The 20,825-nt window shown below is 36.4% G+C and overlaps 1 protein-coding gene across 1 annotated transcript; it reads left to right on the top strand.

Moving 5' to 3' along the window:
• The first annotated feature begins 19,025 nt into the window (after positions 1-19,025).
• LOC141571684 (small nuclear ribonucleoprotein Sm D1-like) lies at positions 19,026-20,233 on the top strand. Its single transcript, XM_074333295.1, has one exon. It carries the CDS (start codon positions 19,142-19,144, stop codon positions 19,475-19,477), a length of 336 nt encoding a protein of 111 aa, XP_074189396.1. The 5' UTR covers positions 19,026-19,141; the 3' UTR covers positions 19,478-20,233.
• Positions 20,234-20,825: the final 592 nt, after the last annotated feature.

Below are 20,825 nucleotides of genomic sequence, written 5' to 3'. Positions count from 1 at the left end.
ACAACATCTGGGGTTGTCAAGTAGATACCTTTCGAACCTCTAAAATTAATCAGCTATGACCATAGCTGATATATTTTGTCCAAAAAAAGTGACATTATAACAGAAATAAAACTGTGGCATTCTTTTACTTTGTGCTTTTTATAGATTTTTCAGTTTATTGACAGCCTGGTAGACCAGCTCATTATGATAATCTCAGAGTAGATAAAGAATAAATTAACTCTTTTCTTTATGAGAGAAACATCTGATTACAGGGAGGAAACCATTGCTTTTACATCTTTGAAGCAGCCTCGTGATAATCTAATCTGGAGTCAGTCATGGGCTGATTAAAAAATCATCAAACTGAGAGCTTTAAATGAAGCAGAAATGCAGGCCAGATACAAGGGGGATAATAAAGATCAACAAATAAAGTGGAACAAAATAGGGAAAAATACATTAAATCAATTCCAAATTCAGAGTTGGGGACTTGAAATAATAGTTGATGCAAAACTCTTCAGCATCTTCAAATTTGAAATAATTTGTGCATTTTGTATTTGATAGAAGTTGCACCAACAATTTCTTTTGTTTATAATAGACAGCGGTCAGATATGGAATTTCTTCAGGCTATTTCTCATCATTCAGGAATCACTTAAACATTATTTAAACATTTCAGAGTCTTTTTTTTTTTAATCTTTTCAAAAAGTCCTATCTCATTCAAGATTGATAAAAACGTGTTTGTCTAAATATGTTGTCTTCCATATGAAGCCTATGTTATGGAGAGGTTTGGTATGGATTCCTTTGAAAATGTTTATGTATTAACCTTTTAAAAAAAATACTAATTGCAAAATATTGAAAACAATTATCTGAAAATTGAATGGTGGGAGACAAGATGAAAATCCTCTATCACCAAGAAGCACCACGAAAAAAAAAAAAAAAAAAAGAAAAAAAGGTCTCAAACTTGTTAACCTGATAATAGTTTACAGTGAGACATCTCCCCAGCTCGCTCTCTCGCAAATGGACAATGGCTACACTCTACTCTAGAAAACATGCACCTCGCTACTCTCCACCCACCTGAGCGACTTCTCTCAGGCACCACTGGAACTACAACTACCCTGCTCAGGAGCACTGAGATATTTTATTTTCGCTGAAACGATTTTCTCTCTTTTTGTTCCATATATTGTTGCTGATATTTCATTATTACCATTTGCATGTCAGGGAAGTTGGCATATTTACTACTGTTTTCAAATGACTAAAGAACATAAAAGTCTTTTCTTACTCATATTTTTAAAGGATGCTGTTTAGATTCAAATAATTGGAATATTTCACATTGATGTTTTAAAATCATTTGTCACACCAAATAGTGGACTTTTCAACCTGTGTAATTTAGAGAGTAAATAAGTCAGATACAGTATGAAAATAAATATTAAAATATATAAGTAAAACAATTTGATTTCGCAATTTACATAGAAATTCAAAGGGCTAGGAATATCCAAGACAATCTGAAGAATAAAATTGGAGGATTTATACTACGAGATGCCAAGACTTTGTATAAAACTGTAGTAATTTTTAAAAAGTTACACAGAAAACTGAAACAGAATTGAGAGTCCAGAATGACCCACAGAAATATGTTTAGCTGATTCAGGGTACAAATATGTTAGCTCACTCACATGAGAAAAGAATGATCTGAATAATAAAGTCTGTTTGCTCTAGTGGACTCCTATATATGGTTAAAAAAAAAAATGAATCTTGATGCCTAAATGACAGAGAAAGCAATTCTAGATGGATTGTAGACAAAATGTGAAAGTAAAACAATAAAACTTTTGGAAAAATAACATAGAAGGACATCTTAATCTTGGGTTAGGCAGAAATTTCTTAAACAGATCACAAAAAGCACTAAACACAAAGGAGACAAGTGATAAATTAGACTTCATTAAAATTAAGAACGATACAATTAAGGCAGTGAAAAATCAAACTACAAAGTGAGGAAAAATATTTAAAGTTTACATATCCAATGAAGGATTTACATCCATAATACAAAAAGAATTTCTACAAAGCAGTCAGAGAGAGACAACACAAACACAAAATGGAATAGGCACTTCAAAAAAGTAGATATCCCTACATATATGGTGAATAGACTTTCGCCAAAAGTGCCTAGATAAATGAATAGGGAAAGGATAATCATTTCAATAACAGTGCTAAAACAAATGAACATTTATATGCAAAAAAAGAACCTCAATTTTTACCTCGTGTTATATATTAAAAGAAAATTAACCCCAAATGGATAACAGACTTAATTAAAATCTAAACCAAAAATCCTCTAGAATAAAACGGGGTGGGGGTGGGGATCCTTTGTAATCTTGTACTAGGCAAAAATGCCTTAGATAGATCTCAAAAAGCATTTCAAAAATCATAAAAGATAAACTTCATGAAATGGACTTCCTAAAAATGTAAAACTTTTGCTCTTCAAAAAACACTGTTACAAACATGAAGACAAAGCACAAAATGGCAGAAAGTATTTACAAAATACATACCCTTATCCAGTATATTTAAAGAACTCTTATATGAGGTCTGAAAATTAAATTGGTGAACTTGTTGCAACAATGTTGCTAACTTTTTTGATATCAAGGGGATTATTCATTATGAATTTGTACCAACTGGACAAACAGTTAACCAAGTTTACTATTTGGAAGTGCTAAAAAGGCTGCGTGAAAAAGTTCAACGAACTGAACTTTACACCAACAATTCATGGCTTTTGCATTGTGACAATGCAGCAGATCAAACAGCACTGTCTGTGAGGGAGTTTTTAGCCAGTAAACAAATAACTGGATTGGAACACCCTCCCTACGCACATGATCTGGCCCCCAATGACTTCTTTCTTTACCCGAAGATAAAGAAAATATTGAAAGGAAGACATTTTGATGACATTCAGGACATCAATTGTAATTCAACGACAGCTCTGATGGCCGTTCCAGAAAGAGTTCCAAAATTGCTTTGAAAGGTGGACTAAGTGCTGGTGTTGGTGCATAGCTTCCCAAGGGGAGTACTTTGAAGGTGACCGTAGTGATATTCAGCAATGAGGTATGTAGTACTTTTTCTAGGATGAGTTCGCAAACTTAATTGTCCTCACTTCAGTGTCACTCAATCCCTGTTGTAGACAACATCATGTTACTTTCTTTATACAAATCAGACAGAATTCCCACTGCAATGAATATCTAACAGAAAATAATAGAAATACATCGCACTGCTTTATTTTTTTCTTCAGGAAATTAATCAAGCATTTATTGAAATACTGCAATCAAGAAACAAGATCAACAAATATTTATTGAGCCTAGTATCCTTTAAGAAGGATCTTACCATTTCGTGCCCACTTAATACTAAAATCAATGCATTGGGAAGTTCAGAAGACATGTGAAATGTAATCCTGTTTTTTAAATGCAAATTATCGAGTTAAAAGTATCAAAAGGATCGAACCAACACACATGGAACTATTATCAAGAAAAATAAGCTGGGCACTATGTTGCTTTGGTACATTCTGAAGTGGACTATTACTGTTGCTGAGTTGTAAAAAAAAAACTAGAAACAGGATGTGGTGCTGGATTACAGATTATCTTGAAAGTTACAAAGAGATGTTTATTAGCAGTAGGGAGCCACTGTGGGCTCCTGAATAGGGATTGACACAGTGAAATAGCAGGTCAGGAAGATTTTTCGTTGTCATCTGAGATAACTAATGGACTGTGAAATGTAAAACACAGTTTCTGCTCCCTGTCATCAAGTAGTGCAGGATTCTAAACCATAGATTCATTTACAGATGATGAAGTCAATAGCTCACGGGTTTAAAGTCCTCCTAAAAAGGCCTGAGATGATTTTAGACCTCAGCCAGATGAGCTTTCATCTACAGAATGCCTGCAATTAGTAACAGTAGGAAAAAAAAAAAAGAAAAAAAAAAAAAATCCTGCGTGTTTCTGTAATCAATTCGTCCTTTAAAAAAGGTTGATAAATATATAAATGTGTGCCAGTCCTCCTCACTCTCCTGCCTTGGCAGCATCACTAATTGATCACAGTTTTCTTTTTAACAAGCTTTTATTCTGATCACAAAAGCAACACATACACTTAAAATAATTCAAACAATACATAAATATAAGTAAAGGTAAGTTTCCTCCCCAGGAGCACACTCCTCATGCTATTAATAATATGGCTAATAAAAAGAAAATGAAGGAAAAAGAACACAAAAAAGTGACTTATACTCATCTGTCTTTTCTTTCTCATTATTTGCATACAGAATATGACTTTACTTCTATAATCAGACTTTACTTCTACTAAAATTCTTTTTTCTTTTTTTAATTGAAAAAATTTTAATTACAGTTGACATACATTATTGTTAGTTTCAGATGTACAACACACTGATTAGATATTTACATAATGTACAAAGTGATTACCTTGATAACTCTAGTACCCAGCTGACACCATACATCGTTTTTACAATATCACTGACTATATTCCTATTCTACACTTTGCATCCCCATGACTATTTTGTAACTACCAATTGTATTTCTTAGTCCCTTCACTTTTTTCACCCATTCCTTCCCATCTGGCAATCATCAAAATGTTCTCTGTATCTGTGAGTTTGTTTCTGGTTTGTTTGTTCATTTATATTGTTTTTCAGATTCACATACAAGTGAAATCATATGGTATTTCTCTTTCCCTGTCTGACTTATTTCATTTAGCATAATACCCTCTAGGTCTATCCATAACGTTGCAGATGCAAAAAAGTATTAAAAAAATACTTTTTTATAGCTGAGTAGTATTCCATTGTATATATGCACCACATCTTCTTTATCCATTTGTCATTCAGGGTGTCATGCAGGGTCTCAGCTCCCACTCCCCACATAAGAACGCAGGATATCGTGAGGCCAAAAAGGAACACCCATAGAGCCATAGATAGGGGTGTCATACCACTATAGTCTCACTGGCACCTGGGTTGGAGACACAGGAAGCAGGAGACACACTATTCGCAACCTGCTGTCCACTTCTCACTGCCAACCAACCTCACTTTCTAACTGCAATCTGCTCTTGCTAGCTCAGCCACCATCTTCTTGCTGGCCCCCATCTGCTGCTAGCATAGCCACGGCAGTTATATTAGTGGCCAATGGCTCACTGGTTACAGTTGACAGCCAACTAGCCACAGTTGATGGCCATCTAATCACAGTTGATGGTCATTTATTACCTGAGCCAGCACCTTTCCACGTGAGGCTGAGAGCCTGGAAACTTTGGTTGCTTCCATATCTGGGCTATTGTAAATAATGCTGCAATAAACATATGGATGCCCATGTCCCTTCAAATTAGTGTTTTGGGTTTCTTCAGATAAATACCCAGAAGTGGAATTACTGGGTATCACTGGAATTAATTTTGTCTCCTGTTATATATATAGCCTTTGTTTTAAATCTATTTTGTCTGGTGTAAGTTTTGCCACCTCAGCTTTTGAAGTGTTTTGTTGTTTCCATTTTCATGAAACATCTTTTTCTATCCAGCATTTCTGTCTGGAGAAAGCTGCCACTACACTCACCCTGCAGCCAGACAATTCAGTTCCTCCCCGTATGTCCCTGGTGCTTTTAGAGCTGCTGCCCCAGTGCTGGAGCTCAGAGCAAGTGAGTCCATAAGCAACTAAGTGCACACACGGGCCCTTTAAGAGGGACACCTGGGACCACAGCCATCCTCCGTCTCACTCAGCCACAATCTCTGCTAGTTTCCACAGCCAGAAGTTGTGGGGACTTCTCTTCCTGGCACTGGAATCCCAGACCAGGGAGCCTAGTGTGGGGCTGTTACCACTTGCTCCTCAAAGGGACCCTCCACAGCCAAGACACCTGTCATGCAAGGTGTCAGGCGGGGTCTCTGGTCCCGCTCCCCACATAAGAATGCAGGACATGGTGAGGCCAAAAAGGAACACCCACGGAGCCATAGGTAGGGGAGTCATACCACTATAGCCTTGTTGGCAGCTGGGTTGGAGACACAGGAAGCAGGAGCCACATTGTCCGCAACCCGCCGTCCTAACTGCAATCCGTGCTTGCCAGCCACCATCTTCTTGCTAGCCCCCATTTTCTGCTAGCGTAGCCACAGCAGTTATATGAGTGGCCAATGGCTCACTGGTTACAGCTGATGGCCAACTAGCCATAGCTGATGGCCATTTGCTACCCGAGTGAGCACCTTTCCACGTGAGGCCGAGAGCCTGGAAACTGCACTCCTGGCTCTGTCCCCACAATACCTCTCCCAATTTTTAACTGCCACATGTGGGTGAGGGACCAGTCTGTTATGCATCTCTGCCCGTCCTACCAATCTCGAGGTGGCTTCTTCTTTACGCCCTTATTTATAGGACTTCTGTTCAGCTAAACTTTAGGTAATTCTCAATGATGGTGGCTCTTTAGTTTAGTTGTATTTTTTGTGTGGTTATGAGAGGAAGCAAGCACAGCATTTACCTACTCCATCATCGTGACTAGAACCTGTAAAGAGTATTTATTGCTAAAAAATTTAAAAAGTGAAGTAGAGAATCATTGTTTAGTAAATAATGTCCTAGTTTTCCATTGAAAGTGTCATGTGATTTATAAATTGAGATTTTTTTAATATGCAAATTACTAGCTCTCATATTTTGCAGAGCTGACACAACATCACTGATGTGGCAGAAATCAGAGGAAATTGAGCCAGATTAGCAAGGCAGTTTATAAAACCACCTGGGTTGCAATCCCAGCTCTCCCACTGCCTGTTCAGAACCTTAGGCAAGTCATCTGACCTTTTTAAACTTCATACTCACAGCTTGTAACATGTCAGTTCCTCTCTTGTAAGATAGTTGTGAAGATTTAATGAAGGTAATCCATGGAAAACCCTAAACCCAGTACTTTTTTTCAGCACTACTATTAATATAATCAGTGTGATTTTTCAACAACCCTTGGTTAACTTGTTTCCTCTAAGGATTCATCAATCAGTATTATCAATTCACCCACTACTTGGATAATGATTAAAATTTCCACTCTAAACAGGCGACAGTGTTAATCTGAGTTTATGTGATTGTTTCATGGCATCATAGAGTGTCTCTTGTTCTTTAGATTTTAGCAGAATATCACTATTCCAGAAAAGGACCTTCTGTGTTTTTTGCTTGTTTATTTGTTTGTTTGCTTTTCTATTAAGGACCCCTGACTTAATTTGTTCTGTGGTTTAGTTGTAATTTTGATGTGGTCATGGGAGGAGGGGAGCACAACATTTACCTACTCTATCATTCTAACCAGATGCCACCAACACCCTTTAAATAACCATTTTTTGAGAAATGTAGCAATATGCTACTAATCAGAGACAATATAGGACATAAACTACATAGAACAGTCAGTGTGGGGACAGAGCAAGAAGTGCAGTTTCCAGGCTCTCGGCCTCACGTGGAAAGGTGCGGGCTCAGGTAGTAAATGGCCATCAACTATGTTTGGATGGCCATCAGCTGTGGCTAGTTGGCCATCAGCTGCAACCAGTGAGCCATTGGCCACTAATATAACTGCTGTGGCTATGCTAACAGTGGATGGTAGCTGAGCTAGCAAGCGCGGTTTGCAGTTAGCACTGCGGATTGCAGTTAGCAAGTGGGGTTGGTTGGTTGGCAGAGAAGTGGACAGCAGGTTGCAGATCGTGTGGTTCCTGTTTCCTGTGTCTCCAACCAGCCTCCAGTGAGACTATAGTGGTATGACTCCCCTATCTATGGCTCTGTGAGTGTTCCTTTTTGGCCTCACCATATCCTGCGTTCTTATGTGAGGAGCGGGACTAGCGATCCCACCAGACGCCCTGTGTGACAGTCAGGAACCAACATATGAAGACCTCTGAAGCAAATACAATTGGTTTTAGAGATTTTGTGGAACACAAAGCACAGGTTTACATGGTCAAAAACCAACTTTCTTAACATATTATCCTACTATGTTTACCTACTTAGCCATCCGAGCTATTGAAAAGTCAAGGGATCAAATACGCAAAAATGGACACAATAAAAAACTGTGGAATTATAAAATGTAGAATCATCTAGTAAGATTTAATAGAATATGTCATTAGGAAGACATTGTGAACAGGGAAATACTTTGTCATCAAAATGATGACACTCCGTTCTCAGGGGTGCGAGGCGGGGTGGGGAATGGGGCAGTCAACTCAATTCAATATAGTCTTTGAGAATTCAGAAACATAGGATTATATATCAGAAGGCATTGTATTATTTGTATAATATTGAAACATTTTAAAGTTTGAAAAACGTGATTAGGTTCCATTTGAAGCATTGTATTTTTTGGTAATCCAACTGAGGTCAATTAAACTTAAAAAAAAAAAGTTGAACTCTTACTACCGTGTTTCCCAAAAAATAAGACCTAATCGGAAAATAAAACCTAGCATGATTTTTCAGGATGACATCCCCTCAACATAAACCCTAAACGTCTTTTGGAGCAAAAATTAATATAAGACCCAGTCTTATTTTTGGAGATACATGGAACATGCCAGGAATTGCTTATGAAGTACAACTATAACGGGAAAGTTTAATAAATCCTAAAATACATTAAATGGAAAAGCACCTTCAATAAAGCCTATTTTGTGAAGTTATCTCAACAAGTGCACTACTCAAATATACAAGTCAATTGAGATATAAAATAAAAATTTCATTGAATGTATTTAAAGGAAATGAAAAGACTGGAGAGCTATATGGGGCCTGTTCTTCAAAGGGAGAAAGATTATAGCAAGTTTTCACTAAAAATACATTTTATTCAAAAGCAATATAAGCCTCTTTCCAGAAGGACCTGAAACAAAGACTCTGATATTAATGTCATACTATAGAGCCCCAGCATCAGTTTTTAATCAAATGAGCATGATATAATCTGGCAAGAATTATTTTCCTCTAATTTAAGAAAGGGAAAGAAAAATCTCTGTTTCATAACATGAACTGCAATGACAGGCAGAGTCATGATGATTGAAAAAGCCTAAGAAAACGATACATAAAATGACTACAAATATTTGTAAATCTTTAAAGGTCTTTGAACTTTATTTAGTTCAAACCTGTTATTTTTTCAGTTGAAAAAATAAAATTTGCTGATGATTATTCAGCTTTACATATAAGCTTGGAACCAAGAGCTTCTGATTGCCAATCCACTGACAGAATGCATTGCAAAACTTAAAATGCATCATATAAATTAAATAAAAACATTTTTCTTGCATTAATGATGTAATGTTTATAATTTTTTATAAATGATTGTGAGGGAAAAAAATCCAAACAACTTATGCCATCAGTTTGGTGTATATCTATGCTTTTAAAAAAAGTAAATTTCCTAAGCTACAATTGTTTCTATAGGCCCAGTGAGCATTGTAGCAAGACAAATCAATTTAGTATAATAATAGGAAGAAATTTCTTTTAAATGCTTTATTATTCTTTCAAAGGCACTAGAGAAGATTTCTAAAATCATAAAGCACAAGACACCCACAGGAAACTGAGCAATTATCCTGATGTCTATAATATATTTTATTGACAACCAAACTGGAATAAAAATATATGTGAAATGTCCTTTCAATTTAGAAATATCAAAAAAGAATTAAATTATTCTTATAAAAAGATGCAAGGGTTGCTATAGCCAAATTCATTGCATTTCAAATAATAGTTTTAGAATATAATATTACATTTATATAAGGATCTGATTTTAAGAGTAAAACTATATTCTAATACATATTTAATACACTGTCATAAACATGATTTATTTAAATCCTGAAATTACGGTATCTTGCTTTGTAAATAATTGAATTCATGTTTTAAATATATGTTTATTGTTTATAGAGAGATAGAAGAGAAGGCTTTGGATCTGTAGCCAGAAAAGCTAGATTTAAGTTCCACATATGTTATTAAATTGCTATGAACTTAAGCAACTGAAATCTCTATAAAATCTGGTTTCCTCTTTTTCTCTTCTGCCAAAAGAAAATATTGTCATCTTCATGGGCATTGTTAAGTTTAAGTAAAATTTGTATATAAAATTTTTTTGAAAAACTATATATATATATATTTAAATCCCTATTCTGTTTTTAATACACATTATTAGTTTATATTACCTATAAGAGAGGAGATTAACTTACATGCCTTTTAAGAATCTTTTAATAAAACAGTCCAGTCTGGCACATCAACAAGGGCAAGAGTCATCAACTATTGTATTACCATATTACTGAAAAACCACTGCCCTATGTTTTCATAAACAGAAATGATTATAATTACAGATGCAAAAAGAGGAAACAGCACAATTTAAATATGACAGAATATTTGAAGTATATTTACTGTTACTTTTACCTAAAAAAGACTTGATTCATGCTTTATTCATCAAGTCTTGAATTTCTTCAGGCAGTACATATTTGGCAGTTCAAAACCCAATGGCTGAGCTTGTTGTGTGGATATATGGGCAATTAGCCCAACTATAACTCTTTTACATTTTTGTCAGGAATTGAAATAGATTCAACCACTTTGGGAAACTATCTCTGAGCATCTACTCAAATCAAACATACGCCTACCGATGATTCAGCAATTCCAGTCCTAAGTATATGTAACCAAGAGCAATGAGGGCATGATTTCACCAAAAGACAAGTCAAAAACAGTCTTCATAGAAACAATTATAATTATAACCCAAAAATAGAAACACACTGACTGTTCATCATAAGAATAAATAATTGAAGTTACATGATGGAATACTACGCTGCAGTAAAAGAGCAAAATACTGGTACATGTAAAAAAAGTACGTGAATCTGAAATATTATGTTGAGCAAAGAAGTCAGTCATTATAGAATCCATACTGCATCATTCCATGTATAGGAAGTTAAAAAGAAAAAAAAAAAGACACTCTGGTGATTGAAATCAAAATTATTGCCGCAAGTAGAATGTTGATGTGTATGTAAGAAAACTCAGACATGTGTCACTGGTTTTGACACTGGGGAAACAGACAAAAAAGTCAGAAGGATTTTGAGGGCCGGCCTGGTGGCTCAGGCGGTTAGAGCTCCGTGCTCCTAACTCCGAAGGCTGCCGGTTCGATTCCCACATGGGCCAGTGGGCTCTCAATCACAAGGTTGCCAGTTCAATTCCTCGGGTCCCGCAAGGGATGGTGGGCTCTGCCCCCTGCAACTAAGATTGAACACGGCACCTTGAGCTGAGCTGCCTCCCGGATGGCTCAGTTGTTGGTTGGAGCGCGGGCTCTCAACCACAAGGTTGCCAGTTCAATTCCTTGAGTCCCGCAAGGGATGGTGGGCAGCGCCCCCTGCAACTAAGATTGAACACGGCACCTTGAGCTGAGCTGCCGCTGAGCTCCCAGATGGCTCAGTTGGTTGGAGCTTGTCCTCTCAACCACAAGGTTGCCGGTTCAATTCCTCGAGGCCCGCAAGGGATGGTGGGCTGTGCCCCCTGCAACTAGCAACGGCGACTGGACCTGGAGCTGAGCTGCGCCCTCCACAACTAAGACTGAAAGAACAACAACTTGAAGCTGAACAGAACCCTCCACAACTAAGATTGAAAGGACAACAATTTGACCATTGTTCCCCAATAAAGTCCTGTTCCCCTTCCCCAATAAAATCTTTAAAAAAAAAAAAAAAAAAAAAAAAAGGATTTTGAAGAGAGTGTTAGTGAAAGCTAGAAAGAATGGGGGAAATTTTATTGGAAATTGGAACTAAGTTGATTCCATTGATGTACCGGTAGATTAATTAGCAAAACTCTGGCCTGAAATAACATGAGGAAGTGGTTGTCTTGGCAGGGGTAAGGCAGGATTCACTGCAAAGGGGCATGAAAAGCTTTCTAGGATGAACAAATGTTCCATATCTTCGTTAGGGCTATGGCTACTGTGGTGAAAACATTTGTTAAACTCTACACTTATGATTAGTATTTTTTTGTTGTAGATAAATTGAACCTCATTTCTTTTAATGGAAAAAGATAACCTAAAAATCAATCAAAGAGTACATTTAAAAAGGTTTAAATTTTTTCTAATACATAACACCAGTGCATATTATGTGTTAAAAGTTGTGAACAATTCAAAACACTTATGGATTTATAGTATGTGATGGTTTTCAAACAGCATAAGGCACACAACAGCTTTAATTTATAAAAATGACCCTGAGATTTTTCACTCACCTTATTGCTGTCATTAATCTTCTTGAATTATCCAGGTTTTCCTATAGTTTCTAATTTCAAAATGCTAAGAAAGTTTGCATGTGTGTCTGCAACACACATATGTGAATCATGTTAAGAAAAAACAGTTATAAAAAAAGTCTTAGTCAAAATGTGTCTTTTTTTTAAGTTTGAGCTAGTATTGAGTTAGAACTGTTGAGCTTTTTGCATAGAATGAAAGAAGCAATTGCAGTCAAAAACATCCAAAGAAAAATCTTCAAGTGTCTGTGTGTAGTCTGTGTGTAATGGATTGACAGAAAATTATGTATTTTAGTCAGGGAAATTAAGATAATTGAACAACATCACATTAGACTTGAAACTTTTATGTTGATACACATTTGTGTGAGGGCTGCTGTTAATGAAAATAGCATATTTTACATTAATAAGTCCCATAAACTTGAATGGTTTCTCCTTTTTTTGTGACCAGTCTGTGATAAAAAAAATGCATCCCAGATGTAGCTAATAACAGCGTTCTCTCTATGTTTTTAAACAACAAACTTTTGAGGAGCCTGAATAGTGTTCTTTCTACATGTTATGGGCTGAATTGTATCCTCTTTCCAAAATTCCTATGTTGAAGTCCTAACCTCCAGTACCTCAGAAATGCAACTGTATTCGGAGAGTCTTCAAAGAAGAAATTAAGTAATGATGTTGTTATTAGGGTGGGCCCCAAAACTGACTAGTGTCCTTGTAAGAACTAGGGATACATACATGTACGAGAACAGAGGGAAGACCAGGTGAAAACACAGGGAAAATGTATCCAACTACAAGCCAAAGACAAAGGTCTCAGAAGAAAACAACCCTGCCAACACCTTGACCTCATGCTTCCATCTTCCAGGACTGTGAGAGAATAAATTTCTTTCGTTTAGGTTCCAGGCTGTTGTATTTTGTTATGGCAGCCCTAGAAAACTAATGCACCACATTACAAAATAATACATTTGGAAGTAAATAATTATCTTCATTCATTCATTGTAAATTTGTCTTTTCATACATGTAATTTGGGATGACCACATCACTATGATAGGAATATGAGATAGATGATTGAACCAGCAGATGACTTTGCATAGTGTGGTGTTAGAGCAAGTTTACAGAGATATCCTTGTGGGGACAGAGCCAGGAGTGCAGTTTCCAGGCTCTCGCCCCCATGTGGAAAGGTGCTCATTCGGGTTGTAAATGGCTATCAACTGTGATTGGATGGCCATCAGCTGTAACCAGTGAGCCATTGGCCACTAATATAACTGCTGTGGCTACCCTAACAGTGGATGGTGGCTGAGCTAGCAAGCGCGGTTTGCAGTTAGCACTGCGGATTGCAGTTAGCAAGTGGGGTTGGTTGGTTGGCATAGAAGCAGATGGCAGGTTGCAGATCATGTGGATCCTGTTTCCTGTGTCTCCAACCCAGCCACCAGTGAGACTACAGTGATATGACTGCCCTATCTATGGCTCCGTTGGTGTTCCTTTTTGCCCTCACCATATTCTGCGTGCTTATGTGGGGAGCAGGACCAAATACCCTGCATGATAATCGTCTTCTGATTCCATTCATTTGACAAGCATTTGAGTCACCCTCATGTAATTTTTTTCACACTCTGAGTTTTTTTCTTGTTTGTTTTTTTGTCAGAAGTTGAGTATATACTCTTGAGTTTCCTACTCTAAAAATGTTGGCACCAGATATTTTAGAATATTGATAGAACTCAGAAACTATGTAAGACAGAACAGTGGAAGGGGAAGAACATTGGACCCAGAAATCAAACTTACTACTTCTCCTTGAGGCTATCTAGCTGTGTAAGGTTGAACAATTTGCTTGTTTTGGGTAGAAATTCTTTATATTAGTGATCCACAAACTTGACCTCAATTTGTATGCTCTGGAGAGCTTCTTAAACAGACAAGTGTCTGGGACCTACTTCTACATCTGATTCTTAGACTTGTCTGGACATTAGAATCATGTGACAGACTTTAAAAAGTGTGGTATCTAGACTCCATCCTCCAGAGGTTTGATTTAATTGGTTTAAAATGTGGTCTTGCTTGGCATTGGGATATTTAAAAGCTCCCTCATTCCAGGATATTCCCTGGCCTTGATAGTGTGATTTAAGTGGTCTGGGGAACAGCTTGAGCAGTGGTACTTTTTAATTCACCAGGTGACTCCACTGCACCTGAATTTCCTAGGTGATATACCCACGCACAACCATATGAGGCAAAGGTAAAATAACGCTCCTTTCAGCTCTAACATTTTGTAATGTTTTGACGTTTTGTGATAGATAGAGTATTGATAAAACATTTCCAAGCACACATTTTTTAATACTTAAAAAAGTTTACTTACTGATAGTCTCATTAACTAATTGTGTAATTAGAGGCCATATTTTGTTTCGTTCTCCTGTAAGTTAAATAACTTTCAAGTGTTTTCCCCGTGTGCCTAAGCAGGAGAGAGGCTCTGTATGAATTCCGGTTAACATCCCAATCCCAGCTGTGTGATGGATGCAGTGTTTTCAGGAAGAAACACATGCATCAAAGATTAAGGCACAAAACACTATGGCTTCTATGATAGTAATTTAGTTTTCTAGGGTAAAGATTCAAACCAGCAGCTCCCTTTAGTCTAACAACAATTATATAGTTTCATCCATTTCTTTCAGGCTTTTCTTATATTTGAAGCTTTCTAAAGGGTATTTGAGTGATCATTAACCACCCACATGCTATATTTACCACTATTATTAGAACGCTGAATGATCTTCATAACTTAGTGAAGCTCTAAAAAGTATTATTACTGATTTTCCTTAAAATTGCCTCTAAATTATTTGCCACTTCTTCCAATTTATATCCCAGGAAGAATTATTTTCAAGTGACCTTGTAGTGTCTTCTATCGTAAGTCTCAAAATGACTACAGCTAGGGATACCATGTAAATGCATCTTGCACTTTGAAGTGTTACATTTCAGTTTACATAATTTCGGGAAGAGTAGAAGACATATGGTGAAAAGGGGAAATAGAATCGTGGAATAAGGTCCTACTTTTAGGTCCCCCGAACAAGTACATAAGTATCTGATGGGAATAAGGCAGAAGAAAGGAGAGAGGGCTGGTTTATAACCATTAATAAGAAAATTTGCTAGTTTTTGCTTGAATGAAAGATACATAAAAGTCCATTTACAACCTCTTTAAGAGTTGTGAGAGCTAAAAAAGTTATTACTTTTACTCCCAGCTTCTAAATTCTTCTAGCTTGGCTAATAATCAAAATAACAGAGACAGATTAACAAGAGAAGATCTAATTTTTAATACATGTGCAGGGGAACTCACATAAGCATGAAGATTCCAAAGACAGTGAGACAACAGTAGGTGTATATGACATTTTGGGACAAAGGAGAAGGGAGGTAAGAATGGGGTCTTAGATTTTAGAAGTGAAAATGGGTGATTTATAGGTAGTTGAGGAAAAGTAGAACATACAAGACAAGAAAATTCTTGCTTGGCAACTAAGAAAAAAATGAGACCCAAGGGTTATCTAGCTAACAGGCTTGGAGTCTTCCTAACTAATGCGTTTCTCTGTCTGAATCTCTTGGGCAGAAAAAGGGAGAGTTAAAAGTTCTTTCTGAGTCTTGTTTCTTAATGTAGAGGTTAAAATCAATATCCGAAAAAGCAACTTCAGGGTGGCAAAATTTTGGTTCCCTTCAAAGTGAATTCAATTTTAGTATTATTAATGGTAGTGTCCAGAATTGAGGTGATTATTCTGTTCAAACACTTCTTACCAAGTCAAACTTATAATAGTGTGTTAAGTTCCGAAAAACGCTTCATTGTCTTAATAAACACACATCATTGTGTTAGATAATAGAAACTAAACTAAATTTATCCAGAGGGAAGTAACTAACCACACCATACGTGGAAAAGTGGAAAGAGAATTACACTGTGTGATAAAAATGTCACAAAAAGACCTGAATGTAAGGCATGCTGTGAAGTAAAATAGAGGAAAACTTCTAAGAATCTGTATTTGAGAATTCAATGAGGCCCCAATCTAACCCTGGGAGTTACTTATGCATAGGCTGAAAAACACTTGATAGGAAAACTACAGAGGGGTTTCATATAGAGAATTAGGCCGGTGACGAGGCACATTATCACACTTCCACTTCTATAATCTGATGAAATAGCAGTTGTGTTTTGAAATTATTGGGCTGTAAAGATCACCTGTTACCTTAATATTCCCTTCTGAGTGTCCACCCACCAAATGCTCAAATATAAAAGCTTAACTTTTCTTAATAACATTAAAACATCTGCTCTCATTTTCATTTTCACTAAGTGCTTTGAAAATTGTTACTGACCAAGTGATTTTTTTGAGAAAGGAATCATTTGTAATGCCAAACCTTCCATTAGTAGCAAATAGAGTGTTGCTAAAATAACTGGTTCTTAGTTAAAAAAACACACACAAAAAAACACACCTCATTTCAAAGACAATGAATGTTTCCCGTTAATCTTCATACAACCAATATTAAGAGAGTGAAAAATTATTCAGTTTATTCTAACACATTTTATGAAATAGACAATGGGGAAATGTTAAATTTTCACATACCAATCCCTTAGATATATTTTAGCACCTTTGGGTACACAAAAGATTGGAATCCCTTCTTGTTTTCTCCAAACCTGCAGACTTGGGAAGAGAAAATTGAAACAACAGATTTATAAAGGAAGAATTAGTCCTAAACTCTATTCTTCTTTTACTTTAAAAAAAAATCATGACTTTGTTAAGTTTCTGGTGTTCTGTATTCCAATACCAGTGACTTTATCATACTGGTCTTCCCTCTATGGGAAGGTATTTTGCTGCAGTTATCTCTTGGGAAAAAATCTGCAATCTTCCTGTGCCAATCTAGGTGTCTAAAGGAAAAGACTAGGAAAAATTAAAAGTCTGTTCTTATCTTGCCTTCCTCAAATAATCGATTTTTCTCTGGGGTTTCTTGACTTGTTTAGACACATTGGATAAAAAAAATAAAAGTTGTTGGGACAAATTTCCTTCTATGATTAAAGCTTAGGTAGGTTAGGGGAAAGATGAAGAAGCACAAAGTAAAAAGATAAGCTAAATAAAATATGTCACCTATCTCAATCCCACTTACTCCAATTATTAATATATTTAAATTACCTTTTGAAGATTTTCATTGAAATTATTTTAGTATGCATAAATATTTTACTAAATGGAGCACATTTTCCAATTATATACCAAATTTCAAATATGCAGTTTAATAGAATTGTTGAGAAAATAGTTTTATTACATTTGAGGATTACAGATTATAGAATCTCAAGGTAGATGAGAACCAATCCAGTATTATACATTATTATTTTAGAAAAGCATAAGTAACTTACCTAATATAAATCCCTTATATGTATAGCTGATACCAAAGCTGCTTGTTTAAAGAAGTCACATGGCAATATTAAACTGCCTGAGTCTTTAACATTTGGAAGGTAGACACTGCATGGCTTAACCATTTACATAGAATAGGATAGAATAAATTCAAGAATAGACTGATGTCAAGAATATGATCAAGTTATGACCATTGTAATGTATGTGATAATTTGCTTTTCAATGACCAGCACTGCAAAACTAATTCCCTGCACACCCTTTTCACACCCCCAAGTCTCTGTACTACTCTTCTGCCTTCCTTTTCCCCTTATAGAACCACTGCCGCCACAATAACTTTTCTAAAATATTTATCATGCCATTACCCTGGGGATAAAGGGAAAACAGGTTGGCACAAAATGAAGTAAGATTTTTTCATCATCAAAATCTGTTTCTCATCTATATCTATATATTTCTACTCTTTTCAACTTGCACCTGAGCCAAACAAGTTACTAGTTATTTTCGGGGTATACTTCATTCATATTGCTTTCAAGTCATTGGATAGCTTAACTATCTCTAATCTTCCTTGTTCCAGTCCCTGAGGACAACAAAGGTTCATTCCTACTGTGTTCTCAGAGGACTTTTTACATGTCTGTAAGAACTTATATTTTATCATAGAACACTGCAGCCTAATTCCAAGTAATGGGGTATTTTTTTATTTTTTAAGATTTTATTGGGTAAGGGGAACAGGACTTTATGGGGAAGAGTGTGTACTTCCAGGACTTTTTTCCAAGTCAGATTGTTGTCCTTTCAATCTTAGTTGTGGAAGGTGTCATTCAGCTTCAAGTTGTTGTCCTTTCAGTCTTAGTTGTGGAGGGCGCAGCTCAGCTCCAGGTCCAGTTGCCGTTGCTAGTTGCAGGGGGCGCAGCCCACCATCCCTTGGAACTGGCAACCTTGTGGTTGAGAGGACACGCTCCAACCGAGTCATCCGGGAGCTCAGCGGCAGCTCAGCTCAAGGTGCCATATTCAAGCTTAGTTGCAGGGGCCGCTGCATGGGGTAATTATTTTGCAGGGTATCACCACCCTTCCTGAACTACATCCATCCCCTTAACCCCAACACTATTATTTCCCCAAAGCCTCTTTATTCCTATGGTTTAGTTGAGTACCTATTATATATTAGCTAATTGTTGAATGTTAATGTAAATTATAACTTATTTTGATGCTAATAAGGCCTTATGAGTGGCATAATTTCTATATTTTTATTAAAACTAAGTGTTATAAAATGTTTGACTTGGAAATGTCCTTAGAGATTAATTTATCCAATTTTTATATTTTACATAGAAGATCAGAAAAGTTCAATAGATTAATTCAACAAAAATTTATCGCATCTGTACTCTATGTCAAGGCCTAGTCTATGTGACAGAGATAAGTGATTTGGTTTAAAACTTTTAAAATTAATTCTGTGCAGTTTATGTTCTGGGAGAGAAACTGACAATAAACCCACAAACAAATAAGTGCTCAGGATATTATTTGTCAGTGATAAATGTCAAGAATAAGATAAACTGCGCGCCCTTTACGTCGGAGATCCAGGAGTAGGCGTTTCCGGCCATTCATACTCCAGTCCGTGGGGCCTTCGTTGTTGGGTTTTGTGCACGCTTCGGACCGAGAGCGTGAGGGCGCCGCTAGGATGAAGCTCGTGAGATTTTTGATGAAATTGAGTCACGAAACCGTAACCATTGAATTAAAGAATGGAACACAGGTCCATGGAACAATCACAGGTGTAGACGTCAGCATGAATACACATCTTAAAGCTGTGAAAATGACCCTGAAGAACCGAGAACCTGTACAACTGGAAACACTGAGTATTCGAGGAAATAACATTCGATATTTTATTCTGCCAGACAGCTTCCCTCTGGATACACTACTGGTGGATGTTGAGCCAAAGGTGAAATCTAAGAAAAGGGAAGCTGTTGCAGGAAGAGGCCGAGGCCGAGGAAGAGGAAGAGGGGGTCCTAGGCGATAATATCTCTCAAGATTACTGTTTGAAAGTGACATATAATTTGGGGTATTTTTTTGTACAGCTTTTGTTTGTTTATGTCAGTTTTTTAAAAAGTTAAACGTAGGACAGTTGTCTGTTGACTATATCAAGTTAAGTTTTAATAGTTCATATATTCATGATAGTGACACAGCTGAAATTATTGCTAAGCAGTCTCAGAAGAATTCCAATCTTAGATCAGGCTTTTAATTTTTGAACTAAAGTATTTCTTTTATGACTACATGTAGAATATACACCTTTTTACTTCACATGCACTGAGTTTGTTTTACTTTGACTCAGTGGAACCTATTTTCTGTGGAACCTACCTACAAGTGAAATAATGTTATAGTTTTGGGACTTCAGAAGGTAAAGTCCTATGGAATGGGTCTAAAATTGACTCTCCTTTTCTGAGTTTTATTCCATGGAGACTAAGTACTTAGTAAAAGGTAATTGAGATCTTCTGATTCAGGATTCATTGATTTTGTTGTGGTTAATTTTTTGTTTTGTTTTGTTTTCAGTAGGTTCTCGATAGAATATAGTTTTACATTCTTCTGGGTTGAAACTGCAGATAACGTTCACTAGATTATGAGTTCTAAGTAGTGTTGAAACGTGTTAATGTGGAATGTACCTGTCAGTGGTTCTTTGATCAAGTACTTTTACAAGGAATCTCTTAAGAACAAAAGGAAAAATACCTACTTTAATAGCAAAACTGGATTCTTTCCAGTAGTTAATAAGGATTTTTTTTTTAAACTGGTTAAGCTTAGAGAAAAATTCTCAGTATGTGCAATTCCTTGTAAAGCTTACCACCATTTGTTTATATGCTAATGGGGAGAAAACCTAACTTTGAGGATTGGCGGCAACTAAATCTGTATTTTCACTTAAAAAAAAAAAAGAATAAGATAAACTAAATAATTAGCTCAAGTTCACACTGGTTTCAGAACTGAACTTGGGTCTTAGTCTCCTGTATCTCAGTCCAGTATTATGTTAGCTAATCATTACATACTATCTCCAAATCAAGTACTGAAGTTATTCAAAGTAGCAATTGGGCAACAGACTATACAGGTGAAGGTGAATTGTAAGTTGCTATAACAAACATACCCCCCAATACAATTGCTTTCTTAAGATAGAAATTTATTTATTCTTCACAAATAGTCGCAAGGCTGGGTCCATGCTCTTGGGGACACTCTCTTTATTGCTGTCATTCAGAAACTCAGATTCCTTCATTTTATACTTTGCCATGCCAGGTATGACCTTACTTGAAGTGTGGATGCTGCCCCATCTTTATTCTGACCTGCACAAAGAGGAAAGAGGTGGAAGAACACATACCAGTATCTTA

The sequence above is a fragment of the Rhinolophus sinicus genome, linkage group LG01 (genome assembly GCF_036562045.2).
Source record: "Rhinolophus sinicus isolate RSC01 linkage group LG01, ASM3656204v1, whole genome shotgun sequence".
NCBI lineage: Eukaryota > Metazoa > Chordata > Mammalia > Chiroptera > Rhinolophidae > Rhinolophus > Rhinolophus sinicus.
Note: the sequence above shows the minus strand (reverse complement) of the source record. Positions and strands in the feature narration are given on the sequence as shown.